Source organism: Schistocerca gregaria, chromosome 4 (assembly GCF_023897955.1).
Source record: "Schistocerca gregaria isolate iqSchGreg1 chromosome 4, iqSchGreg1.2, whole genome shotgun sequence".
NCBI lineage: Eukaryota > Metazoa > Arthropoda > Insecta > Orthoptera > Acrididae > Schistocerca > Schistocerca gregaria.
The window spans coordinates 5,059,290-5,084,481 of NC_064923.1; the positions used below are offsets into that span (position 1 = coordinate 5,059,290).

General features: G+C 27.2%; 1 protein-coding gene and 1 long non-coding RNA gene across 2 annotated transcripts in view; one reads left to right on the forward strand and one right to left on the reverse strand.

Annotated features, from left to right (window-relative positions):
* Positions 1–13,461, reverse strand: part of LOC126267584 (uncharacterized) — a 36,421-nt gene extending 22,960 nt beyond the window's left edge. The window contains exon 1 of the long non-coding RNA XR_007549043.1: positions 12,692–13,461. This is a non-coding gene — a long non-coding RNA (uncharacterized LOC126267584). The remainder of the gene's footprint in view (positions 1–12,691) is intronic.
* Positions 1–20,283, forward strand: part of LOC126267571 (NADH-ubiquinone oxidoreductase chain 5-like) — a 54,628-nt gene extending 34,345 nt beyond the window's left edge. Inside the window, exon 2 of the mRNA XM_049972875.1 lies at positions 20,002–20,283. Coding sequence (XP_049828832.1) covers positions 20,002–20,252 — 251 coding nt within the window. The 3' untranslated portion in view covers positions 20,253–20,283. The remainder of the gene's footprint in view (positions 1–20,001) is intronic.
* The last annotated feature ends 4,909 nt before the right edge of the window (positions 20,284–25,192 follow it).

Below are 25,192 nucleotides of genomic sequence, written 5' to 3' on the forward strand. Positions count from 1 at the left end.
ATTCGTGCTGAACTTGGCCAACCCGGATCTCTAATTGGGGATGACCAGATTTATAATGTTATTATTACAGCTCACGCATTCGTAATAATTTTCTTTATAGTAATACCTATTATAATTGGTGGATTTGGTAATTGACTTGTTCCACTAATAATTGGTGCACCAGATATAGCATTTCCACGAATAAATAATATAAGTTTATGATTACTACCACCTTCACTAACCCTTCTTCTTACATCTTCTATAGTAGATAATAGTGCTGGTACAGGATGAACAGTTTACCCTCCTCTAGCAGGAGCTATTGCACACGGGGGTGCATCTGTAGATCTAGCTATTTTTTCACTGCACTTAGCAGGTGTATCATCTATTCTTGGTGCAGTGAATTTCATTACAACAGCAATTAATATACGATCAGAAAGTATAACTTTAGATCAAACACCTTTATTTGTATGATCTGTAGCTATTACAGCATTACTTCTCCTTCTTTCACTTCCAGTTTTAGCAGGAGCTATTACTATATTATTAACAGATCGAAATTTAAATACATCATTCTTTGACCCTGCAGGAGGGGGTGACCCAATTCTATATCAACATCTATTTTGATTCTTTGGACACCCAGAAGTTTATATTTTAATTCTACCGGGGTTCGGAATTATTTCACATATTGTATGTCAAGAAAGAGGAGAAATTGAATCATTTGGAACATTAGGTATAATTTATGCTATACTATCAATTGGACTAATAGGATTTATTGTATGAGCACATCATATATTTACAGTAGGAATGGATGTTGACACACGAGCATATTTTACATCAGCAACAATAATTATTGCTGTACCTACAGGAATTAAGGTATTTAGATGATTAGCTACATTATATGGAACTAAATTCAAGTTCAATCCACCATTATTATGAGCTCTAGGATTTATTTTCCTATTTACAATTGGTGGATTAACAGGATTAGTATTAGCAAATTCATCACTTGATACTGTATTACATGATACATATTATGTAGTAGCCCACTTTCATTATGTATTATCTATAGGAGCAGTATTTGCAATTATAGGAGGTGTCATTCAATGATATCCACTATTTACAGGATTAACTATAAATAATACATGATTAAAAATCCAATTTACAATTATATTCATTGGAGTAAATTTAACATTCTTTCCTCAACACTTCCTAGGATTAGCAGGAATACCTCGACGATACTCTGACTACCCAGACGCATATACATCATGAAACGTAGTATCAAGAATTGGGTCTACAATTTCTATTGTAGGAATCATTATATTCATTGTAATTATATGAGAAAGAATGATTACAAACCGAGCAATTATATTTAGAGCTAACATAAGAAGATCAACAGAATGACTACAAAATAACCCTCCTGCAGAACATAGTTACTCAGAATTACCATTAATCTCTAGATTCTAATATGGCAGATTAGTGCAGTAGATTTAACCCTACAATTAAAGGTTTGACCTTTTATTAGAAAATATTTATTAATGGCAACATGATCAAATTTATCTCTTCAAGATGGAGCTTCACCATTAATGGAGCAATTATCATTCTTTCATGATCATACTATGGTCGTATTATTATTAATTACAGTAATTGTAGGTTATGCCCTAAGTTATATATTATTTATTGCCTATACTAACCGTAATATACTTCATGGACATTTAATTGAAACAATCTGAACAGCTTTACCAGCAATTACATTAATTTTTATTGCCCTTCCATCTTTACGACTATTATATTTACTTGATGATTCAGTAGATGCAATAATTACAATTAAAACCATTGGACGACAATGATATTGAAGATATGAATATTCAGACTTCATAGACGTAGAATTTGACACTTATATAACACCAGAACAAGACCTAGAAAATGATGGATTCCGACTACTAGATGTAGATAACCGAACAATCCTACCAATAAATACAGAAGTACGAGTATTAACAAGAGCATCAGATGTTCTACACTCATGAGCAGTTCCTGCATTAGGGGTTAAAATTGATGCAACGCCAGGTCGGTTAAATCAAGGAACATTCACAATAAATCGACCTGGATTATTCTTTGGACAATGCTCAGAAATCTGTGGAGCAAACCACAGATTTATACCAATTGTAATTGAAAGAACTTCAGTAAATTTATTTATTAAGTGATTATCTAAGATAATTTAAGGAGTTAGTTAAAATAAATAACATTAGAGTGTCAATCTAAAGTAACTAAAAAAAATTAGTACACCTTGAAATTCATCAGATGACTGAAAGTAAGTAATGGTCTCTTAAACCAAATAATAGTAAATTAACGACTACTTCTGATGGGGAAATTATATCCAAATCCCTCAAATATCCCCTCTTATATGATTCTCACTATTCATTATATTTTCAGCTACATTAATCTTGTTTAATCAAATAAACTTCTTCTCATTTAAACCTAACCTTATTAAAAGAGCAGAAAAAGGAACAAATGAAATAAAAAACTTAAATTGAAAATGATAACAACTCTATTCTCAACATTTGACCCATCAACTAACATCTTTAATTTATCATTAAATTGAACTAGAACATTTCTAGGACTATTATTAATCCCATCACTATTTTGACTTACACCATCACGAATTAACATTATCTGAAATAAACTAAATTTAACCTTACATAATGAATTTAAAACACTTCTTGGACCAAAATCATTTAATGGAACCACATTCATTTTCATCTCAATTTTTATTATAATATTATTTAACAATTTCATAGGATTATTCCCTTATATTTTTACTAGAACAAGACATTTAGCATTAACATTTGCAATTGCCCTACCTATATGGCTAAGATTTATATTATTTGGATGAATTAACCATACTAATCATATATTTACACACCTTGTACCACAAGGTACACCGCCTGCATTAATATCATTTATAGTACAAATTGAAACAATTAGTAATGTTATTCGACCAGGTACATTAGCAGTACGGTTGGCAGCAAATATAATTGCAGGACACTTATTATTAACCTTATTAGGAAACACAGGACCATCTATAGCAATAAACTTAATCTCATTACTAATTATTGGACAAATACTTCTATTAATTCTAGAATCAGCAGTAGCAATAATTTCTAGCCTATGTTTTCTCAATTCTAAGAACTCTATATTCTAGAGAAGTATATTAAACCTATGTTAACAACTCACTCAAACCACCCATTCCACTTAGTAGACTATAGACCTTGACCATTAACAGGAGCAATTGGAGCAATAGTCCTAGTATCAGGACTAGCAAAATGATTCCATCTATTTAATATTAACTTATTCATAATTGGATTTGGAATTACCCTACTAACTATAATTCAATGATGACGAGATGTAGTACGAGAAGGAACATATCAAGGATTACATACAGGATTTGTATCAATTGGATTACGATGAGGAATAATTTTATTTATTGCATCAGAGGTATTATTTTTCGTTTCTTTTTTTTGAGCATTCTTTAGAAGAAGATTAGCACCAACAATTGAACTAGGAATACTATGACCTCCAATAGGAATTCAACCCTTTAACCCTATACAAATTCCATTACTTAATACAGCTATTCTTTTAGCATCAGGAGTAACAGTAACATGAGCACATCATAGTTTAATGGAATCTAATCATACTCAAGCACTACAAGGATTATTCTTCACAGTGTTATTAGGACTATACTTTACAATACTTCAAGCATATGAATATTGAGAAGCACCTTTTACCATTGCAGATGCAGTTTATGGATCAACATTCTTTGTTGCAACAGGATTCCATGGTTTACACGTAATTATTGGAACAATCTTTTTATCAACATGTCTACTTCGACACTCAATAAATCAATTTTCACCAAGACATCACTTTGGATTTGAAGCAGCAGCATGATACTGACACTTCGTAGACGTAGTATGATTATTCTTATATATCTCTATTTATTGATGAGGTAGATAATTGTTTTTCTAGTATAAATAGTACATTTGACTTCCAATCAGAAAGCTTGATATAAATCAAGAAAAATAATTCTAATTCTATCAACAAGAGTTTTCATTAGATTTATTATTCCAATAATTGTTATAATCCTGGCAACAACACAATCAAAAAAATTAATTAATGATCGAGAAAAAAGATCACCATTTGAATGTGGGTTTGATCCAAAAAGATCAGAACGAATACCATTCTCAATACGATTCTTCCTAATCGCAGTAATCTTTTTAATTTTTGATGTAGAAATTGCACTAATTCTACCAATTGTAATTATTTTTAAAACTTCAGACATTATAATCTGAACAGTATCAACAATATTTTTTATTCTAGTTCTATTAGGAGGACTATACCATGAATGAAACCAAGGAGCATTACAATGAGCAGAATAAAGGGTTGTAGTTAAATATAACATTTGGGTTGCATTCAAAAAGTTTTGATATTATCAATCAACCTTAAATAGAATAAGAAGCGAAATATTGCAGTCAGTTTCGACCTGGAAGATTGGTATGTACTACCCTTATTCTTATTAATTGAAGCCAAAAAGAGGCGTATTACTGTTAATAATATAATTGAACTATAATAGTTCCAATTAAGGAAATGTAAAGCCAATATGAAAGCTGCTAACTTTTTATATTAGCGGTTAAACTCCGTTAACATTTCTAAAATTTATATAGCTTAAATAAAACATTACATTTTCACTGTAAAAATAATATATCTATATTTATAAATACTTAAAAGTAAAAATACTTCCTTAACATCTTCAGTGTCACGCTCTAATTATAAGCTATTTAAGTAAACGAAAAACAATATTACCAAAATAAATATTCAAAAAATAAAAGTTAAAAGATAAATCTGGAAATTAGAATCATATCAACCTTGAATATAACCAATTAAATAAATAAATAATCTATATAAACCTTGACCACCAAGTAATTCACCTCAACCATAATCAATTGACTTAGATGAATAATAACCTATTTTTAAAGGAATATATCTAATAAACTTAGTTGAAAGAAAAGGTATAAATCATATAGAACCAGCAAATCTAACAAAAGAAAGTATACTTAAAGAAAATAAATTATGAGAAAAATCAAAATTAGAAATAAGATAACCTAAATAAGCACCTAAAATAACAACTGTAATAGTTAAAAACTTTAAATAATAAGGTAAAGCAATCACATGAGGAATAGGAAAAATTAATCAAGATAAAAGACTACCACCAAAAACAGCAACAAACAATAGACCAATTATTCCAAATGAAATATAATAACCCTTATCATCAAAAGAAAATCTAGAATAAAAATTATTATCACCAGATATTGAATAATAAAACAAACGAAAAGAATAAGAAGCAGTTAAACCAGTAGAAAAAAAATAAAGAAAAAAAATTAAACAATTAATTCATCTTAAACAAACCATCTCAAGAATTAAATCCTTTGAATAAAATCCCGCTAAAAAAGGTATTCCACACAAAGATAAACTAGAAACATTAAAACAAACTGAAGTTAAAGGTATGACATTAACAATTGATCCTATAAAACGAATATCCTGAGAATCCTTCAAATTATGAATTATTGAACCTGCACATATAAATAATAATGCCTTAAATAAAGCATGAGCCAATAAATGAAAAAATGCAAGCTTTGGATAACCTATAGCCAAAATTCTTATTATTAAACCAAGTTGTCTTAAAGTAGAAAGAGCAATAATCTTCTTTAAATCAAACTCAAAATTAGCGCCCAATCCAGCCTTAAATATAGTTATACAACCAATTAAAAGTAAAAATCAACCACAATTATAAGTATCCAATATTGGTCTAAAACGAATTAATAAATAAACACCAGCAGTAACAAGAGTAGAAGAATGAACTAAAGCAGAAACAGGAGTAGGAGCTGCTATAGCAGCAGGAAGTCATGAAGAGAAAGGAATCTGAGCTCTCTTAGTTATAGCTGCTAAAACAATTAATATAGTAATGAGCTTTATTTCAAAAGAATTAGAAATAAAATCATAATAATAAATATAATTTCAACCACCAAAATTTAACATTCATGCAATAGAAATTAAAATAGCAACATCAGCAATACGATTAGAAAGTGCAGATAATATACCAGCACTATAAGATTTTACATTTTGATAATAAATAACTAAACAATAAGAAACTAAACCTAAACCATCTCAACCTAATAAAATTCTAATTAAATTAGGACTAATAATTAAAAAACCTATAGAAAGAATAAATATTAAAACAATAATAATAAAACGATTTATATTCTTTTCACCAGATATATAATCCTCTCTATAATAAATAACCAAAGAAGAAATATATATAACAAAAGATATAAAAATAAGAGATATTCAATCCAAAATTAAAGTTATAACAACTATAGAACCATTTAAATTGAAAAGCTCTCACTCAACAAAAACTCTATAGTCAATTATTAAATAATAAATACCTAAAATAAAAATTATAGTTCTCGAAATAAACAAAGAAAAAAAACTCAAAGAACAAATAGAAAATAAATTCACGGATTAAGATGAAACACTTCATATCATTGATTCCACAAAACAATATTTTTAATTAAAATACTTAAGCAAACTAAACAAAGAAATATTCACCCTTTAAACAGAGAATATTTAAAGGCAATCAATGTAAAAGTAAAAGATGATATTCACGAAAATAACCAAGAGAACAAGTATAAACACCAGAATAATAATTCCCATGCTGAGAATAAGAATATATATACAAAGTATAAACAGCTGTAAAAAAAGATAAAAAAATCAAAGCAAAGAATCTAAAAGAAGATCAAGATATAATTCTATTTAATAATCTAATTTCACCTACCAAATTTAAAGAAGGAGGAGCAGCCATATTTGATGATCTTAAAAGAAATCATCATAAAGCCATTCTTGGCATCAAATTAATTATACCCTTGTTAATTAATAATCTTCGTCTACCTAAACGTTCATAAATAATATTAGATAAACAAAATAAACCAGAAGAACATAAACCATTAGAGAAAGAGAACCTACACAACCTCATCAATTCATAGTCATCAATCCACCAATAACCATTCTTATATGAGCAACAGAAGAATATGCAATTAAAGACTTTAAATCAACCTGACGAAAACAAATAAATCTTACAATAACACCCCCAGATAAACCTAAAGACAATCAAAAATAATTAAACTTTAAACCCAAATAAGAAATAACCTTTATAACACGAAAAATACCATAACCACCTAACTTTAATAAAACACCAGCAAGAATTATTCTACCTGAAATAGGGGCCTCTACATGAGCCTTAGGAAGTCATAAATGAACCAAAAACATAGGTATCTTAACTAAAAAAGCCAAAATTATAAACACATAAAACATAAAATAATAAGAACCAAAATCAACCAATAAAGGAAAATATAAAGTATTAGAAAAATCATAAACCTTAAATAAAACTAATAATAAAGGTAATCTAGCAATCAAAGTATTAAAAATTAAATAAACACCAGCCTGCAAACGCTCAGGTTGATAACCCCAACCCAAAATTAAAAGTAAAGTAGGAACTAATCTAGCCTAAAAAAAAATATAAAAAGAAAGAAGACTTAATCTAGCAAATGAACAATAAAGCATAATTATTAAAATCAAAACCATAAAAACAAAAAAATTAGAATGATATGAACTTAAATAAACTGAACCTCTAGCAGTGATTATTAAAGAACAAATCCAAAAACTAAGTAAAATTAAACTAAAAGAAAAATAATCAATACCAAAATAATATCTAATTATATTCAAATCAGCATATGAATAAACACAAATTATAAAAACAAAACCCGACAGAAACATTAAGGAATGAACCAACCATCAACAATTATTTAATAAACAAAGAGGGATCAAAAAATAGTTATAAATAAATACTTTAACATAAAGATAAACCAATAGAATTAAAAAAATCATTACCATGAGAACGAATTATTGAAACTAAAATAGAAAGACCTAAAGCACCCTCACAAACAGAAAAAACTAAAAAAATAACAGGAAAAAAATAATCATAATCAAACTCAATAAGAAAAACAATAACTAACATAAATAAAGAAAGAACAATATATTCTAATCTCAAAAGAACCATTAATAAATGTTTACGTTTAGAAGAAAAAACATAAACACCAGCAAAATAAATCAATAAAGAAGTAAAAATAGAGAATATAAACATTAGTTTTAATAGTTTAAAAAAAACGCCGGTCTTGTAAACCGGAAATAAGTCCAGCCCCCACTTTTAAAACTTCAGAGGTGGAAAAGCTTCCATCATCGGTCCCCAAAACCGGTATTTTAAATAAACTAACCCCTGAAATGATCAAAATAATAATTATATCATTATCAAATGTAATAAATATTAATTTTATTAAATTAAGACACCCAATATCAATAATGCTTTTTATTATCCTTCAAACCTTCCTAGTTGGATTAATAACAGGAACAATAATAGAAAGATATTGATTATCATATATTTTATTTTTAACATTTCTTGGTGGTATACTAGTATTATTTATTTACATTACAAGAATTGCATCAAACGAAATATTTCAGCCTAAATCAATCACTATAATTATTACATTAATAATGTGAGTATTTATCATATTAATATTAATTATTCTAGATATATCTATATTTATAGACTTTTTCAAAAACACTGAAACTATAAATATTGATAATTCAATCAATTATCAAGAAATAACAATATCTTTAGAAAAATTATATAATTGACCAACATTCATTATTACAATAATAATAATAATTTATTTATTTTTAGCACTACTAGCAGTTGTTAAAATCACCAATATTAATCAGGGACCTATTCGTAAAATAAGATAATTACTAATGAATAAACCCTTACGATTAAGACATCCTTTAATTAAAATTATTAATAACTCTTTAATTGACTTACTTGCCCCAACAAATATTTCATTTTGATGAAATTTTGGATCCCTATTAGGGTTATGTTTGGTAATTCAAATCGTAACTGGTCTATTTTTAGCTATACATTATACATCAAATATTGAAATAGCATTCAGTAGTGTAGTACACATCTGCCGAGACGTAAATAATGGTTGAATTATCCGAACCTTACACGCAAATGGAGCATCTATATTTTTTATTTGTATTTACTTACATGTAGGACGGGGAATTTACTATGGATCTTATATATATATACATACCTGAATAATTGGTACAGTGATTTTATTTTTAGTTATAGCAACTGCATTTATAGGATATGTCTTACCCTGAGGCCAAATATCTTTTTGAGGTGCAACAGTAATTACTAATTTATTATCAGCAATCCCATACTTAGGAACAGATTTAGTCCAATGAGTATGAGGAGGATTCGCTGTTGATAATGCAACATTAAATCGATTCTTCACATTCCATTTTGTATTACCATTTATTATTGCTGCTATAGCAGCAATTCATTTATTTTTTCTTCACCAAACAGGATCTAATAATCCTCTTGGACTAAATGGAGATATTGAAAAAATTCCATTCCATCCATACTTTAGCTTTAAGGATTCTATTACATTTGTAATAATAACATCATTATTAATTATACTATGTTTAATTAATCCTTACCTATTAGGAGATCCAGATAACTTTGTACCTGCCAACCCATTAGTAACACCAGTTCACATTCAACCAGAATGATATTTCCTATTTGCATATGCAATTCTACGATCTATCCCTAATAAGTTAGGAGGTGTTATTGCATTATTTTTATCAATTAGAATCTTAATAATTTTACCATTTTATAATAAAACACCATTCCGAGGCATTCAATTTTACCCTATTAATCAAATTTTATTCTGAATTATAGTAGTTGTTGTATGCTTACTAACGTGAATTGGTAAACGACCTGTTGAAGAACCTTATATTATAACAGGTCAAATCTTAACAATTATTTACTTCACATATTTCTTAATTAATGTCCATGTCGCAAACGCATGAGATAAATTAATTAAGGAATAAAGTTAATTAGCTTAGGAAAAGCATATGTTTTGAAAACATAAAATTATAAGTTTAACTCTTCTATTAACTTTTCTCAAAAAATTTCACTAAACAAATGAGATAAATAAAATCTTTAAACCAACAAAGAAAATAAAAAAATTCAAAGATAAAGGTAAAAAACTTTTTCAAGCTAAGTACATTAATTTATCATAACGGAACCGTGGTAATGTTCCACGAACCCAAATAAAACCAAAAGATATAATAGCAAGCTTAATAAAAAATATAAAAGAATAAAAATCACCGCCCAAAAAAATTAAAGCCAATAACATTCTTAAGAAGACAATTCTAGTATATTCAGCTAAAAAAATTAAAGTTAAACCACCCGCACCATACTCAATATTAAATCCTGAAACTAACTCAGATTCCCCTTCAGCAAAATCAAAAGGAGTACGATTAGTTTCAGCTAAGCAAGAAGCAAAACAAGCTAAAGCTAAAGGAAAAGAAATAATAATAAATCAACAATAAAGCTGATAGTTTATAAAATCAAACATATTAAAACTACCAATTAAAATAATTAAAGACAATAAAATTAAAGCTAAACTAACTTCATAAGAAATTGTTTGAGCAACAGAACGAAGAGAACCTAATAATGAATAATTTGAATTAGAAGATCAACCAGCAATTATAACAGTATAAACACCTAATCTAGTACAACATAAAAAAAATAAAAATCCATAAGAAAAAGAACACATATAAGTTAAATAAGGAAAAATTACTCAAACGGCTAAAGAAATCATTAAATTAAAAACAGGGGAAAAATAATAAAGTAGGTAATTAGATATAATAGGAATTGGCTGCTCCTTACAAATTAACTTAATAGCATCTCTAAATGGCTGAGGAATTCCAACAAAACCTACCTTATTTGGACCCTTTCGAATCTGAAAATAACCTAAAACCTTACGCTCTAATAAAGTTAAAAAGGCAACACTAATTAAAACACAAATAACCAATAAAAGAAAATTCAAAATAAATATAAATAAATCATAAAGTATCAATACTATTTGTAGAAAAAATCTACATAAATGAATTCTAAATTCATAATATTCTTATCTTTATTATCTTTAGGTGGACTACCACCATTCCTTGGATTCTTACCAAAATGAAATGTAATACAATCATAAATAGAAAACAATATAACAACTATTATAACTGTATTAATCTTTAATTATATATAATAGAGAAGTTGTTGTGGTCATACATAGGGGCGTTTCTTTTTTTTTTTTTGTTAATGTTTGTGGTTTTTTTCTTTTTTTTTCTTTAAATATTTGAATCTTTTATTTTTTCCTGAATTAATAGATTTAAAATTTTCTTATTTTTTATTTTTAAAAGTTTTATTCTTGCTTGTTTATTCACTTTTTCTTTGTATTATATGTAAGTTTTGTTAGACTAAATGTTCTTTTTGCAGTAATTTGATTTAATTATCAAGTGATTTTGGATTTAGCAATTGATTTAGTATCGGCATAATTCGTGCCAGCAGCCGCGGTTATACGATTGATACAAGTGAATATTATTGGTTAAAACAGTTGTTTATATTATTAGGGTTGAAATATAAATTTGTAAGGTGAAATGTTAAAATTTATTTGTGGCCCTTTTTATGAATCTGTGAAATTTAAATAATAAACTAGGATTAGATACCCTATTATTTTAAATGTTAATTATATTTTATCAGGGTACTATTAGTTAAGGTCTTTAAACCCAAAGAATTTGGCGGTATCTCATTCCATTCAGAGGAACCTACCCCATGATTGATAATACACGATTTACTCTACTTAATTTATTTGTTTGTATATCTCCGTTATCAGAGAATCTTTTTAGAGTTATAATTCTCAAGATTTATAATTATAAAATATTTCAGGTCAAGGTGCAGCTTATAGTTAAGAGGAGGTGGGTTACAATAGATTTTTGTTTATAACGGATTTGATAGTGAAATACTGTTAATGAAGGTGGATTTGATAGTAATTTAATTTATTTAATTTAACTGATATTGGCTCTGAGATGTGTACACATCGCCCGTCGCTCTCATTATTGATTATTCTATTTTATTTTAAAGTAGCTTCAATTTAGATGAGATAAGTCGTAACATAGTAGATGTACTGGAAAGTGTATCTAGGAAGAGTTTCAAGATATAACTTATTAGTAAAGTGTTTCATTTACACTGAAAATTTTTCTGTGCAAATCAGGATATCTTGATTATTTATTTTATTATATTTATTTTTTGTTTATTTAATTATTTAATATAAATAATTTTATTGTATTTTTGTCTTAGTATATTTTATAGAATTGATTTTTTAAATTATAGTTTATTGGTAATGTAAGTGTTTTATGAAATATTATTTTAAATTTTTTTAAGTAGATTTTATTTATTGTACCTTTTGTATCAGGGTTTATCAAAATTTTAGTATTTATTTTACTTGTCTCGATTTGGGTTGATTTATAAATAATTTATAGTTAATGTATCATAATAATTATTAAATTATTTATAGAAATAAGATGTTAATCGTTTCCCAAGATATCTAGTTTCTAAAGAAAAAATTTAATTTTTTAAAGTTATTTGTTTTTATTTAATTTTTTAAGTAAAAATATTAACTTATTTATTCTTTAAGGGATAAGCTTTGAAGTTAATAACCTATAATTTATTTTATAGAAATATAATAGAAAGCTTTAAACCAGCTGTCTTTAAGATTACGTTTTAGTTCATTATTTTTTATTTTTATTTTATAAATATTTTAGGTTTTTTATTAAGATTATTAATTTAATTTTAAAATTTTTGTAATAATGATAGAATTAGTATATTTATTTGTATGAAATTTTTACCTTGTGAACTTATTATAAGGAACTAGGCAAAATTGATTTCCGCCTGTTTATCAAAAACATGTCCTCTTGTTTATATTTTGAGGTCTGGCCTGCTCACTGAGCGTATTTTTAAAGAGCCGCGGTATTTTGACCGTGCAAAGGTAGCATAATCATTAGTCTCTTAATTAGTGGCTGGAATGAATGGCTTGACGAGAAATCAACTGTCTCTTAATAAATTTTTGAATTTAACTTTTGAGTCAAAAGGCTTAAATTCTTCTTTAGGACGAGAAGACCCTATAGAGCTTGACATTTTACTTTTATATAGTTTTTTGTTTGTCTTTCTATATTTAATGATGATGTTTTGTTGGGGTGACATGAAGAATAGATAAACTCTTCATTATTATATCATTTATTTATGTTTGTTATTTTGATCCATAATTTATGATCATAAGATTAAGTTACCTTAGGGATAACAGCGTAATTGTTTTTGAGAGCTCATATCGACAAAGCAGATTGCGACCTCGATGTTGGATTAAGAAAAATTTTGGGTGCAGGAGCCCAATGATTACGTCTGTTCGACCTTTAAATTCTTACATGATCTGAGAAACACTTTACTAATAAGTTATATCTTGAAACTCTTCCTAGATACACTTTCCAGTACATCTACTATGTTACGACTTATCTCATCTAAATTGAAGCTACTTTAAAATAAAATAGAATAATCAATAATGAGAGCGACGGGCGATGTGTACACATCTCAGAGCCAATATTAGTTAAATTAAATAAATTAAATTACTATCAAATCCACCTTCATTAACAGTATTTCACTATCAAATCCGTTATAAACAAAAATCTATTGTAACCCACCTCCTCTTAACTATAAGCTGCACCTTGACCTGAAATATTTTATAATTATAAATCTTGAGAATTATAACTCTAAAAGATTCTCTGATAACGGAGATATACAAACAAATAAATTAAGTAGAGTAAATCGTGTATTATCAATCATGGGGTAGGTTCCTCTGAATGGAATGAGATACCGCCAAATTCTTTGGGTTTAAAGACCTTAACTAATATTACCCTGGTAAATATAATTAACATTTAAAATAATAGGGTATCTAATCCTAGTTTATTATTTAAATTTCACAGATTCATAAAAAGGGCCACAAATAAATTTTAACATATCACCTTACAAATTTATATTTCAACCCTAATAATATAAACAACTGTTTTAACCAATAATATTCACTTGTATCAATCGTATAACCGCGGCTGCTGGCACGAATTATGCCGATACTAAATCAATTGCTAAATCCAAAATCACTTGATAATTAAATCAAATTACTGCAAAAAGAACATTTAGTCTAACAAAACTTACATATAATACAAAGAAAAAGTGAATAAACAAGCAAGAATAAAACTTTTAAAAATAAAAAATAAGAAAATTTTAAATCTATTAATTCAGGAAAAATAAAAGATTCAAATATTTAAAGAAAAAAAAAGAAAAAAACCACAAACATTAACAAAAAAAAAAAAAGAAACGCCCCTATGTATGACCACAACAACTTCTCTATTATATATAATTAAAGATTAATACAGTTATAATAGTTGTTATATTGTTTTCTATTAATGATTGTATTACATTTCATTTTGGTAAGAATCCAAGGAATGGTGGTAGTCCACCTAAAGATAATTAAGATTAGAATATTATGAATTTAGAATTCATTTATGTAGATTTTTTCTACAAATAGTATTGATACTTTATGATTTATTTATATTTATTTTGAATTTTCTTTTATTGGTTATTTGTGTTTTAATTAGTGTTGCCTTTTTAACTTTATAGGAGCATAAGGTTTTAGGTTATATTCAGATTCGAAAGGGTCCAAATAAGGTAGGTTTTGTTGGAATTCCTCAGCCATTTAGAGATGCTATTTATGTAATTTGTAAGGAGCAGCCAATTCCTATTATATCTAATTACCTACTTTATTATTTTTTCCCCTGTTTTTAATTTAATGATTTCTTTAGCCGTTTGAGTAATTTTTCCTTATTTAACTTATATGTGTTCTTTTTCTTATGGATTTTTATTTTTTTTATGTTGTACTAGATTAGGTGTTTATACTGTTATAATTGCTGGTTGATCTTCTAATTCAAATTATTCATTATTAGGTTCTCTTCGTTCTGTTGCTCAAAACAATTTCTTATGAAGTTAGTTTAGCTTTAATTTTATTGTCTTTAATTATTTTAATTGGTAGTTTTAATATGTTTGATTTTATAAACTATCAGCTTTATTGTTGATTTATTATTATTTCTTTCCTTTAGCTTTAGCTTGTTTTGCTTCTTGCTTAGCTGAAACTAATCGTACTCCTTTAGATTTTGCTGAAGGGGAATCTGAGTTAGTTTCAGGATTTAATATTGAGTATGGTGCGGGTGGTTTTACTTTAATTTTTTTAGCTGAATATACTAGAATTGTCTTCATAAGAATGTTATTGGCTTTAATTTTTTGGGCGGTGATTTTTATTCTTTTATATTTTTTTATTAAGCTTGCTATTATATCTTTTGGTTTTATTTGGGTTCGTGGAACATTACCCACGGTTCCGTTATGATAAATTAATGTACTTAGCTTGAAAAAGTTTTTACCTTTATCTTTGATTTTTTTTATTTTCTTTGTTGGTTTAAAGATTTTATTTATCTCATTTGTTTAGTGAAATTTTTGAGAAAAGTTAATAGAAGAGTTAAACTTCTAATTTTATGTTTTCAAAACATATGCTTTTCCTAAGGCTAATTAACTTTATTCCTTAATTAATTTATCTCATGCGTTTGCGACATGGACATTAATTAAGAAATATGTGAAGTAAATAATTGTTAAGATTTTGACCTGTTATAATATAAGGTTCTTCAACAGGTCGTTTACCAATTCACGTTAGTAAGCATACAACAACTACTATAATTCAGAATAAAATTTGATTAATAGGGTAAAATTGAATGCCTCGCAATGGTGTTTTATTATAAAATGGTAAAATTATTAAGATTCCAATTGATAAAAATAATGCAATAACACCTCCTAACTTATTAGGGATAGATCGTAATCTGTCTCGCGTGTGTTGGAAATATCATTCTGGTTGAATGTGAACTGGTGTTACTAATGGGTTGGCAGGTACAAAGTTATCTGGATCTCCTAATAGGTAAGGATTAATTAAACATAGTATAATTAATAATGATGTTATTATTACAAATGTAATAGAATCCTTAAAGCTAAAGTATGGATGGAATGGAATTTTTTCAATATCTCCATTTAGTCCAAGAGGATTATTAGATCCTGTTTGGTGAAGAAAAAATAAATGAATTGCTGCTATAGCAGCAATAATAAATGGTAATACAAAATGGAATGTGAAGAATCGATTTAATGTTGCATTATCAACAGCGAATCCTCCTCATACTCATTGGACTAAATCTGTTCCTAAGTATGGGATTGCTGATAATAAATTAGTAATTACTGTTGCACCTCAAAAAGATATTTGGCCTCAGGGTAAGACATATCCTATAAATGCAGTTGCTATAACTAAAAATAAAATCACTGTACCAATTATTCAGGTATGTATATATATATAAGATCCATAGTAAATTCCCCGTCCTACATGTAAGTAAATACAAATAAAAAATATAGATGCTCCATTTGCGTGTAAGGTTCGGATAATTCAACCATTATTTACGTCTCGGCAGATGTGTACTACACTACTGAATGCTATTTCAATATTTGATGTATAATGTATAGCTAAAAATAGTCCAGTTACGATTTGAATTACCAAACATAACCCTAATAGGGATCCAAAATTTCATCAAAATGAAATATTTGTTGGGGCAGGTAAGTCAATTAAAGAGTTATTAATAATTTTAATTAAAGGATGTCTTAATCGTAAGGGTTTATTCATTAGTAATTATCTTATTTTACGAATAGGTCCCTGATTAATATTGGTGATTTTAACAACTGCTAGTAGTGCTAAAAATAAATAAATTATTATTATTATTGTAATAATGAATGTTGGTCAATTATATAATTTTTCTAAAGATATTGTTATTTCTTGATAATTGATTGAATTATCAATATTTATAGTTTCGGTGTTTTTGAAAAAGTCTATAAATATAGATATATCTAGAATAATTAATATTAATATGATAAATACTCACATTATTAATGTAATAATTATAGTGATTGATTTAGGCTGAAATATTTCGTTTGATGCAATTCTTGTAATGTTAATAAATAATACTAGAAAAAAATGTTAAAAATAAAATATATGATAATCAATATCTTTCTATTATTGTTCCTGTTATTAATCCAACTAGGAAGGTTTGAAGGATAATAAAAAGCATTATTGATATTGGGTGTCTTAATTTAATAAAATTAATATTTATTACATTTGATAATGATATAATTATTATTTTGATCATTTCAGGGGTTAGTTTATTTAAAATACCGGTTTTGGGGACCGATGATGGAAGCTTTTCCACCTCTGAAGTTTTAAAAGTGGGGGCTGGACTTATTTCCGGTTTACAAGACCGGCGTTTTTTTTAAACTATTAAAACTAATGTTTATATTCTCTATTTTTACTTCTTTATTGATTTATTTTGCTGGTGTTTATGTTTTTTCTTCTAAACGTAAACATTTATTAATGGTTCTTTTGAGATTAGAATATATTGTTCTTTCTTTATTTATGTTAGTTATTGTTTTTCTTATTGAGTTTGATTATGATTATTTTTTTCCTGTTATTTTTTTAGTTTTTTCTGTTTGTGAGGGTGCTTTAGGTCTTTCTATTTTAGTTTCAATAATTCGTTCTCATGGTAATGATTTTTTTAATTCTTTTGGTTTATCTTTATGTTAAAGTATTTATTTATAACTATTTTTTTGATCCCTCTTTGTTTATTAAATAATTGTTGATGGTTGGTTCATTCTTTAATGTTTCTGTCGGGTTTTGTTTTTATATTTTGTGTTTATTCATATGCTGATTTGAATATAATTAGATATTATTTTGGTATTGATTATATTTCTTTTAGTTTAATTTTACTTATTTTTTGGATTTGTTCTTTAATAATCACTGCTAGAGGTTCAGTTTATTTAAGTTCATATCATTCTAATTTTTTTGTTTTTATGGTTTTGATTTTAATAATTATGCTTTATTGTTCATTTGCTAGATTAAGTCTTCTTTCTTTTTATAATTTTTTTGAGGCTAGATTAGTTCCTACTTTACTTGTAATTTTGGGTTGGGGTTATCAACCTGAGCGTTTGCAGGCTGGTGTTTATTTAATTTTTTATACTTTGGTTGCTAGATTACCTTTATTATTAGTTTTATTTAAGGTTTATGATTTTTCTAATACTTTATATTTTCCTTTATTGGTTGATTTTGGTTCTTATTATTTTATGTTTTATGTATTTATAATTTTGGCTTTTTTAGTTAAGATACCTATGTTTTTGGTTCATTTATGACTTCCTAAGGCTCATGTAGAGGCCCCTATTTCAGGTAGAATAATTCTTGCTGGTGTTTTATTAAAGTTAGGTGGTTATGGTATTTTTCGTGTTATAAAGGTTTTTTCTTATTTGGGTTTAAAGTTTAATAATTTTTGATTGTCTTTAGGTTTATCTGGGGGTGTTATTGTAAGATTTATTTGTTTTCGTCAGGTTGATTTAAAGTCTTTAATTGCATATTCTTCTGTTGCTCATATAAGAATGGTTATTGGTGGATTGATGACTATGAATTGATGAGGTTGTGTAGGTTCTCTTTCTCTAATGGTTTATGTTCTTCTGGTTTATTTTGTTTATCTAATATTATTTATGAACGTTTAGGTAGATGAAGATTATTAATTAACAAGGGTATAATTAATTTGATGCCAAGAATGGCTTTATGATGATTTCTTTTAAGATCATCAAATATGGCTGCTCCTCCTTCTTTAAATTTGGTAGGTGAAATTAGATTATTAAATAGAATTATATCTTGATCTTCTTTTAGATTCTTTGCTTTGATTTTTTTATCTTTTTTTACAGCTGTTTATACTTTGTATATATATTCTTATTCTCAGCATGGGAATTATTATTCTGGTGTTTATACTTGTTCTCTTGGTTATTTTCGTGAATATCATCTTTTACTTTTACATTGATTGCCTTTAAATATTCTCTGTTTAAAGGATGAATATTTCTTTGTTTAGTTTGCTTAAGTATTTTAATTAAAAATATTGTTTTGTGGAATCAATGATATGAAGTTTTTCATCTTAGGCCGTGAATTTATTTTCTATTTGTTCTTTGAGTTTTTTTTTCTTTGTTTATTTCTAGAACTATAATTTTTATTTTAGGTATTTATTATTTAATAATTGATTATAGAGTTTTTGTTGAGTGAGAGCTTTTCAATTTAAATGGTTCTATAGTTGTTATAACTTTAATTTTGGATTGAATATCTCTTATTTTTATATCTTTTGTTATATATATTTCTTCTTTGGTTATTTATTATAGAGAGGATTATATATCTGGTGAAAAGAATATAAATCGTTTTATTATTATTGTTTTAATATTTATTCTTTCTATAGGTTTTTTAATTATTAGTCCTAATTTAATTAGAATTTTATTAGGTTGAGATGGTTTAGGTTTAGTTTCTTATTGTTTAGTTATTTATTATCAAAATGTAAAATCTTATAGTGCTGGTATATTAACTGCACTTTCTAATCGTATTGGTGATGTTGCTATTTTAATTTCTATTGCATGAATGTTAAATTTTGGTGGTTGAAATTATATTTATTATTATGATTTTATTTCTAATTCTTTTGAAATAAAGCTCATTACTATATTAATTGTTTTAGCAGCTATAACTAAGAGAGCTCAGATTCCTTTCTCTTCATTACTTCCTGCTGCTATAGCAGCTCCTACTCCTGTTTCTGCTTTAGTTCATTCTTCTACTCTTGTTACTGCTGGTGTTTATTTATTAATTCGTTTTAGACCAATATTGGATACTTATAATTGTGGTTGATTTTTAATTTTAATTGGTTGTATAACTATATTTATGGCTGGATTGGGCGCTAATTTTGAGTTTGATTTAAAGAAGATTATTGCTCTTTCTACTTTAAGACAACTTGGTTTAATGATAAGAATTTTGGCTATAGGTTATCCAAAGCTTGCATTTTTTCATTTATTGGCTCATGCTTTATTTAAGGCATTATTATTTATATGTGCAGGTTCAATAATTCATAATTTGAAGGATTCTCAGGATATTCGTTTTATAGGATCAATTGTTAATTTCATACCTTTAACTTCAGTTTGTTTTAATGTTTCTAGTTTATCTTTGTGTGGAATACCTTTCTTAGCGGGATTTTATTCAAAGGATTTAATTCTTGAGATGGTTTGTTTAAGATGAATTAATTGTTTAATTTTTTTCTTTATTTTTTTTCTACTGGTTTAACTGCTTCTTATTCTTTTCGTTTGTTTTATTATTCAATATCTGGTGATAATAATTTTTATTCTAGATTTTCTTTTGATGATAAGGGTTATTATATTTCATTTGGAATAATTGGTCTATTGTTTGTTGCTGTTTTTGGTGGTAGTCTTTTATCTTGATTAATTTTTCCTATTCCTCATGTGATTGCTTTACCTTATTATTTAAAGTTTTTAACTATTACAGTTGTTATTTTAGGTGCTTATTTAGGTTATCTTATTTCTAATTTTGATTTTTCTCATAATTTATTTTCTTTAAGTATACTTTCTTTTTTTAGATTTGCTGGTTCTATATGATTTATACCTTTTCTTTCAACTAAGTTTATTAGATATATTCCTTTAAAAATAGGTTATTATTCATCTAAGTCATTTGATTATGGTTGAGGTGAATTACTTGGTGGTCAAGGTTTATATAGATTATTTATTTATTTAATTGGTTATATTCAAGGTTGATATGATTCTAATTTCAAGATTTATCTTTTAACTTTTATTTTTTGAATATTTATTTTGGTAATATTGTTTTTCGTTTACTTAAATAGCTTATAATTAGAGCGTGACACTGAAGATGTTAAGGAAGTATTTTTACTTTTAAGTATTTATAAATATAGATATATTATTTTTACAGTGAAAATGTAATGTTTTATTTAAACTATATAAATTTTAGAAATGTTAACGGAGTTTAACCGCTAATATAAAAAGTTAGCAGCTTTCATATTGGCTTTACATTTCCTTAATTGGAACTATTATAGTTCAATTATATTATTAACAGTAATACGCCTCTTTTTGGCTTCAATTAATAAGAATAAGGGTAGTACATACCAATCTTCCAGGTCGAAACTGACTGCAATATTTCGCTTCTTATTCTATTTAAGGTTGATTGATAATATCAATACTTTTTGAATGCAACCCAAATGTTATATTTAACTACAACCCTTTATTCTGCTCATTGTAATGCTCCTTGGTTTCATTCATGGTATAGTCCTCCTAATAGAACTAGAATAAAAAATATTGTTGATACTGTTCAGATTATAATGTCTGAAGTTTTAAAAATAATTACAATTGGTAGAATTAGTGCAATTTCTACATCAAAAATTAAAAAGATTACTGCGATTAGGAAGAATCGTATTGAGAATGGTATTCGTGATGATCTTTTTGGATCAAACCCACATTCAAATGGTGATCTTTTTTCTCGATCATTAATTAATTTTTTTGATAGTGTTGTTGCCAGGATTATAACAATTATTGGAATAATAAATCTAATGAAAACTCTTGTTGATAGAATTAGAATTGTTTTTCTTGATTTATATCAAGCTTTCTGATTGGAAGTCAAATGTAATATTTATACTAGAAAAACAATTATCTACCTCATCAATAAATAGAGATATATAAGAATAATCATACTACGTCTACGAAGTGTCAGTATCATGCTGCTGCTTCAAATCCAAAGTGATGTCTTGGTGAAAATTGATTTATTGAGTGTCGAAGTAGACATGTTGATAAAAAGATTGTTCCAATAATTACGTGTAAACCATGGAATCCTGTTGCAACAAAGAATGTTGATCCATAAACTGCATCTGCAATGGTAAAAGGTGCTTCTCAATATTCATATGCTTGAAGTATTGTAAAGTATAGTCCTAATAACACTGTGAAGAATAATCCTTGTAGTGCTTGAGTATGATTAGATTCCATTAAACTATGATGTTCTCATGTTACTGTTACTCCTGATGCTAAAAGAATAGCTGTATTAAGTAATGGAATTTGTATAGGGTTAAAGGGTTGAATTCCTATTGGAGGTCATAGTATTCCTAGTTCAACTGTTGGTGCTAATCTTCTTCTAAAGAATGCTCAAAAAAAAGAAACGAAAAATAATACCTCTGATGCAATAAATAAAATTATTCCTCATGGTAATCCAATTGATACAAATCCTGTATGTAATCCTTGATATGTTCCTTCTCGTACTACATCTCGTCATCATTGAATTATAGTTAGTAGGGTAATTCCAAATCCAATTATGAATAAGTTAATATTAAATAGGTGGAATCATTTTGCTAGTCCTGATACTAGGACTATTGCTCCAATTGCTCCTGTTAATGGTCAAGGTCTATAGTCTACTAAGTGGAATGGGTGGTTTGAGTGAGTTGTTAACATAGGTTTAATATACTTCTCTAGAATATAGAGTTCTTAGAATTGAGAAAACATAGGCTTGAATTATTGCTACTGCTGATTCTAGAATTAATAGAAGTATTTGTCCAATAATTAGTAATGAGATTAAGTTTATTGCTATAGATGGTCCTGTGTTTCCTAATAAGGTTAATAATAAGTGTCCTGCAATTATATTTGCTGCCAACCGTACTGCTAATGTACCTGGCCGAATAACATTACTAATTGTTTCAATTAGTACTATAAATGATATTAATGCAGGCGGTGTACCTTGTGGTACAAGGTGTGTAAATATATGATTAGTATGGTTAATTCATCCAAATAATATAAATCTTAGCCATATAGGTAGGGCAATTGCAAATGTTAATGCTAAATGTCTTGTTCTAGTAAAAATATAAGGGAATAATCCTATGAAATTGTTAAATAATATTATAATAAAAATTGAGATGAAAATGAATGTTGTTCCATTAAATGATTTTGGTCCAAGAAGTGTTTTAAATTCATTATGTATGGTTAAATTTAGTTTATTTCAGATAATGTTAATTCGTGATGGTGTAAGTCAAAATAGTGATGGGATTAATAATAGTCCTAGAAATGTTCTAGTTCAATTTAATGATAAATTAAAGATGTTAGTTGATGGGTCAAATGTTGAGAATAGATTTGTTATCATTTTCAATTTTAGTTTTTTATTTCCATTGTTCCTTTTTCTGCTCTTTTAATAAGGTTAGGTTTAAATGAGAAGAAGTTTATATGATTAAACAAGATTAATGTAGCTGAAAATATAATGAATAGTGAGAATCATATAAGAGGGGATATTTGAGGGATTTGGATATAATTTCCCCATCAGAAGTAGTCGTTAATTTACTATTATTTGGTTTAAGAGACCATTACTTACTTTCAGTCATCTGATGAATTTCAAGGTGTACTAATTTTTTTTAGTTACTTTAGATTGACACTCTAATGTTATTTATTTTAACTAACTCCTTAAATTATGTTAGATAATCACTTAATAAATAAATTTACTGAAGTTCTTTCAATTACAATTGGTATAAATCTGTGGTTTGCTCCACAGATTTCTGAGCATTGTCCAAAGAATAATCCAGGTCGATTTATTGTGAATGTTCCTTGATTTAACCGACCTGGCGTTGCATCAATTTTAACCCCTAATGCAGGAACTGCTCATGAGTGTAGAACATCTGATGCTCTTGTTAATACTCGTACTTCTGTATTTATTGGTAGGATTGTTCGGTTATCTACATCTAGTAGTCGGAATCCATCATTTTCTAGGTCTTGTTCTGGTGTTATATAAGTGTCAAATTCTACGTCTATGAAGTCTGAATATTCATATCTTCAATATCATTGTCGTCCAATGGTTTTAATTGTAATTATTGCATCTACTGAATCATCAAGTAAATATAATAGTCGTAATGATGGAAGGGCAATAAAAATTAATGTAATTGCTGGTAAAGCTGTTCAGATTGTTTCAATTAAATGTCCATGAAGTATATTACGGTTAGAATAGGCAATAAATAATATACAACTTAGGGCATAACCTACAATTACTGTAATTAATAATAATACGACTATAGTATGATCATGAAAGAATGATAATTGCTCCATTAATGGTGAAGCTCCATCTTGAAGAGATAAATTTGATCATGATGCCATTAATAAATATTTTCTAATAAAAGGTCAAACCTTTATTTGTAGAGCTTAAATCTACTGCACTAATCTGCCATATTAGAATCTAGAGATTAATGGTAATTCTGAGTAACTATGTTCTGCAGGAGGGTTATTTTGTAGTCATTCTGTTGATCTTCTTATGTTAGCTCTAAATATAATTGCTCGGTTTGTAATCATTCTTTCTCATATAATTACAATGAATATAATGATTCCTACAATAGAAATTGTAGACCCAATTCTTGATACTACGTTTCATGATGTATATGCGTCTGGGTAGTCAGAGTATCGTCGAGGTATTCCTGCTAATCCTAGGAAGTGTTGAGGAAAGAATGATAAATTTACTCCAATGAATATAATTGTAAATTGGATTTTTAATCATGTATTATTTATAGTTAATCCTGTAAATAGTGGATATCATTGAATGACACCTCCTATAATTGCAAATACTGCTCCTATAGATAATACATAATGAAAGTGGGCTACTACATAATATGTATCATGTAATACAATATCAAGTGATGAATTTGCTAATACTAATCCTGTTAATCCACCAATTGTAAATAGGAAAATAAATCCTAGAGCTCATAATAATGGTGGATTGAACTTGAATTTAGTTCCATATAATGTAGCTAATCATCTAAATACCTTAATTCCTGTAGGTACAGCAATAATTATTGTTGCTGATGTAAAATATGCTCGTGTGTCAACATCCATTCCTACTGTAAATATATGATGTGCTCATACAATAAATCCTATTAGTCCAATTGATAGTATAGCATAAATTATACCTAATGTTCCAAATGATTCAATTTTTCCTCTTTCTTGACATACAATATGTGAAATAATTCCGAACCCCGGTAGAATTAAAATATAAACTTCTGGGTGTCCAAAGAATCAAAATAGATGTTGATATAGAATTGGGTCACCCCCTCCTGCAGGGTCAAAGAATGATGTATTTAAATTTCGATCTGTTAATAATATAGTAATAGCTCCTGCTAAAACTGGAAGTGAAAGAAGGAG